This window comes from Chaetomium globosum, genomic scaffold, assembly GCF_000143365.1.
Source record: "Chaetomium globosum CBS 148.51 scaffold_3 genomic scaffold, whole genome shotgun sequence".
In the NCBI taxonomy this organism is placed as follows: domain Eukaryota; kingdom Fungi; phylum Ascomycota; class Sordariomycetes; order Sordariales; family Chaetomiaceae; genus Chaetomium; species Chaetomium globosum.
In genome coordinates, this window is record NT_165978.1 from 369,086 (window position 1) to 372,324 (window position 3,239).

At 60.1% G+C, this 3,239-nt stretch overlaps 2 protein-coding genes across 2 annotated transcripts in view; one reads left to right on the forward strand and one right to left on the reverse strand.

Annotated features, from left to right (window-relative positions):
* Window positions 1–663, forward strand: part of CHGG_05385 (uncharacterized protein) — a gene marked incomplete at both ends in the record, with an annotated part of 1,669 nt that extends 1,006 nt beyond the window's left edge. Inside the window, 2 exons of the mRNA XM_001221479.1 lie at window positions 133–375; window positions 475–663. Of these exons, the coding sequence (XP_001221480.1) occupies window positions 133–375; window positions 475–663 (432 nt within the window). The remainder of the gene's footprint in view (window positions 1–132; window positions 376–474) is intronic.
* Window positions 664–2,012: 1,349 nt separating this feature from the next.
* The window catches only part of CHGG_05386 (uncharacterized protein), a gene marked incomplete at both ends in the record, with an annotated part of 2,437 nt that continues 1,210 nt past the window's right edge, over window positions 2,013–3,239 (reverse strand). The window contains 3 exons of the mRNA XM_001221480.1: window positions 2,013–2,229; window positions 2,474–2,806; window positions 2,900–3,114. Coding sequence (XP_001221481.1) covers window positions 2,013–2,229; window positions 2,474–2,806; window positions 2,900–3,114 — 765 coding nt within the window. The remainder of the gene's footprint in view (window positions 2,230–2,473; window positions 2,807–2,899; window positions 3,115–3,239) is intronic.

A 3,239-nucleotide genomic window follows, 5' to 3' on the forward strand; every position in this document is an offset into this window, starting at 1 on the left:
TTTTTGAGTTTGATCTCATCCCAGCGCCTTGGTTTTGGTCGCCCGCACGACGTCGAGGTGCAGGTTATTGGAGGCCCGGCCCCAATTATGGACAACCCGCTTCGGAGGCAACATCTCCCACACTTGGATTAGTCGCGTCAACGAGCAACGGTGCCGCGCCCAAACCCGACCACGTTTCCGCCCCCGCCGGCCCGCGAGGGCTTCACTCGCGACACCGGCAACGACGATAATGTCATCATCTGCCCCAGTTGCGAGGAGGAATTGAAGTACGATCCCGATGCCGGCATCGACGATAGCACGCGACCCGCCAAGAAGATCCGCACAAGGAAGGACCACGAAGAGCACCACTTTTGGGCGCTCAAGGATTGCGGCCATGTAAGTTTTTTTTGACTTGATCAATCGCCTGAACTTCTTTTCTTTTTCTTTCTCTTTTTCTTTCTCTTTTTACTGACCCGGCCGTCTTCCTCCGCAAAGGTCTACTGCAGGAATTGCTACGAGAACCGTAGTGTCCGCAAGCCCACGGCAAAGACACCGATGACGCGCTTTCGCCGCGATCCCGGACCAAGTGTCCCGCCAAAGAAATCTCTGCGGCCTGTCGACAGGCTTGCCCGGAGCGAGGCCCAACAACCAAGTCAAACTGGGGTCGGGCCCTGTTTCCTTTGAGTCGCTCGCCCTGGGATGGGGATTTTGCTCTGTCCTTCTGTGGGTTTTGTGGCAAAGGGGCCCACGTTCGAGCTTGCATGGGGTTGGTTATTTTCGCCTAGCTGAGCCCCGTAGACGAGCTTAGAAAGATAGGAGGAAGCGCTTCTGGCAGCGCGGTTTGGTATTCTGGCTTTTTTCTTCCTTCTTTTTCCGCTTCTTTTTCCTTTGTCTTGGGTTGCCGGGCTGATCCTGCACGCCCGAACCTGGTGTGTTTTACATTGAGTCGCGTTGGGACGTATTGGAACGCGTTCGGCTCTCATCACGGAAGGCCTCTGTCTATACAGCATGGCTGGGCGTTGGGTTGGCTGCCGTGGATGGGAAAGCATGGCGAGGATCATTAGAGGCGTTTTTCTGCTGGTAGATTTGTGTGTTCTGCATCCTTTTCGCTATCGTTGTCCTTTCTTCTGCCGTGCAAAGGACCTGTTGTCTTTATCTGACCTCGGTTTGCCCGTGGGACGGGGCCTGGTGACGGGCATGGATTGGGCCAGCACATGGTGAGTGACAGCGGATTGGGAATGATGGGAGGGAGGGCGGGTGTCTCCCGGTGTGCATATGACGAGCTGGACAGCGGCATAGGGATGGATACCCCATTTGTGAGAAAAGCTGACCGCTCATCAGCGGTCAGGCGAGAAGTTATATTGCATTGCATCTGTTCTGTTGGCTTGCCCGTGCTGTAGCTGTGATTCCGTGATGACCCATGAGAGAAAAACGCCAAAAAATCAACCTTCCGAATGCCAAATATGCCCTGCGTGCCCGTTTCGTGGACCCCGACGTCTCCATCACCATCAGACCACCTTACCCGAGTGTCCTCATTCCGCACACCTTACCCACGGCCCCATTCGCTCTCACGGCCCGACTCCCATCAAGAAACGATATACCCCCGCCTCCCACGCCTCTCCGCCCACGCGTTCCTCTCCCTCAAATTCGGTAGCGTGATGTACTGCTCCGGGTCCTGCGGCAGCAGCTGCTTAAAGATAGGCTGCGACCCGACCGACCGCTTCTGCAACTTATCCTCCATCAACTGATGCAGCCGCTTCGTCGTCAAAAACTGGCCTCCCCCCACCGGCCCCCTGTCCCCCACAAACACACCTTTCTCTTAGGCACCGGAACCTGCCACTAGCCAAGCCGGATTCCGCTGACGCCGCCCTTGATCTGGACCTCGACCCGGACCCGGACCCCGTCCTGCCCCCCCACCTTTAGCCCCAACTCCGGTGGGCGGCCGCGGTCCCGGAGCCGTCTCACTATTCGGCGTTCGCCAACACCGGCACGGGCGGACCCCACTCATCCAGCACCTTCGCACAGCGCCGCGATCATGTCGTCGCTGGTGCTGAACTAGAACCCCCCACCCCGCGACCAGGTGCTTTGTTGTACGCCTCGGCGCCGGGTGGGGGGTTGCCATGACAGGTGGCGGAGGCCGGCGCCGCCCGCGCGCAGCAGTCGAGGATCAGGAGTACGTCCCAGGGGCCAGAGAGAATGGGCGTGCGGAGATGTTCCCATTTGAGGGTCGATACGGGGCGGTAGCGCTCGCTGGAGGGGGGTTAGAGGAGGGTTGGAGGTTGGAAATGGAAGGGGGGGGGGGGGGGTGGGAACGCACTATTTCTTGAGTAGCTCCTGGTACTTGTCTCGTCGGCCATGTGTGGTGCACGCGTCGCCGCTGAGCAGAGCTGCGTAGAGCTCTGCCGCCGCCGCCTTAGACCACTCGGCGTTCTCGGGATGATCGTGACTGTCCGTGGTCAGTACCCGCCCATAAGCCACCCGCAAGAGCACCCACCTGCTAAACACTAGCTCATTATCGTCGTCCATAGCCCCGTGGCCGTGGTAATACACCATCAGCAGCGTGTCGTCGGCCGCATACCGGCAGAACTGCTTCAGCTTCGCTTTGAGGCTCTCCACGGACCGGTGCATCGGGATCAGGAACTCGTGCACCGTGTAGCCGTAGCTCTCGAGCGTCGCGCGCAGCCGGGCCGTCTCTTCCTCCAGCGAGACATAGTCGGCGGCCGGCGGTGCCGTGTAGTCCTCGGCGCGGAGGTCGTGGAAGGACCACGTCAGGAGCAGGGCGTGGACCTGGTTGTACTGGGGTTTGATGCCGCGGAATTTGCTGCTGCTGTTAGACCATCCGTCCCGGACCACAGACCTCAGAGACAACCCGGCCTAACCGGTAGCCGGCCATCCAGAAAGTAAAAATGTGAAAACTCACGAAGCCGCTCTCCCGCCCACCGCTGAACTGACCGTCTTCCGCCCCGTCTTGACCCTCTCCCAGCTCTCACTCCTTCTGCGCCGCCGATGCCCCGACGGCACCCTCGGATTCGGCAACTTCTCCCTCTCCCTCACACCCCCCACTCCAAACCTCAACTCCTCCACTCCCACGCCCCCACCATCCGCACCCTGCCTCGCATCCACCGTCGCCACAACCTGATATCCCCTCTCATACCGATCCCTCCCAATCCCACCGCCGAAACCGCCCTCTCCCTCTCCCGCTCCCTCTCCACCGACCCCGGGCCGTGACCTCGACCCTGGGCCGCGACCCCCCCAAAGGC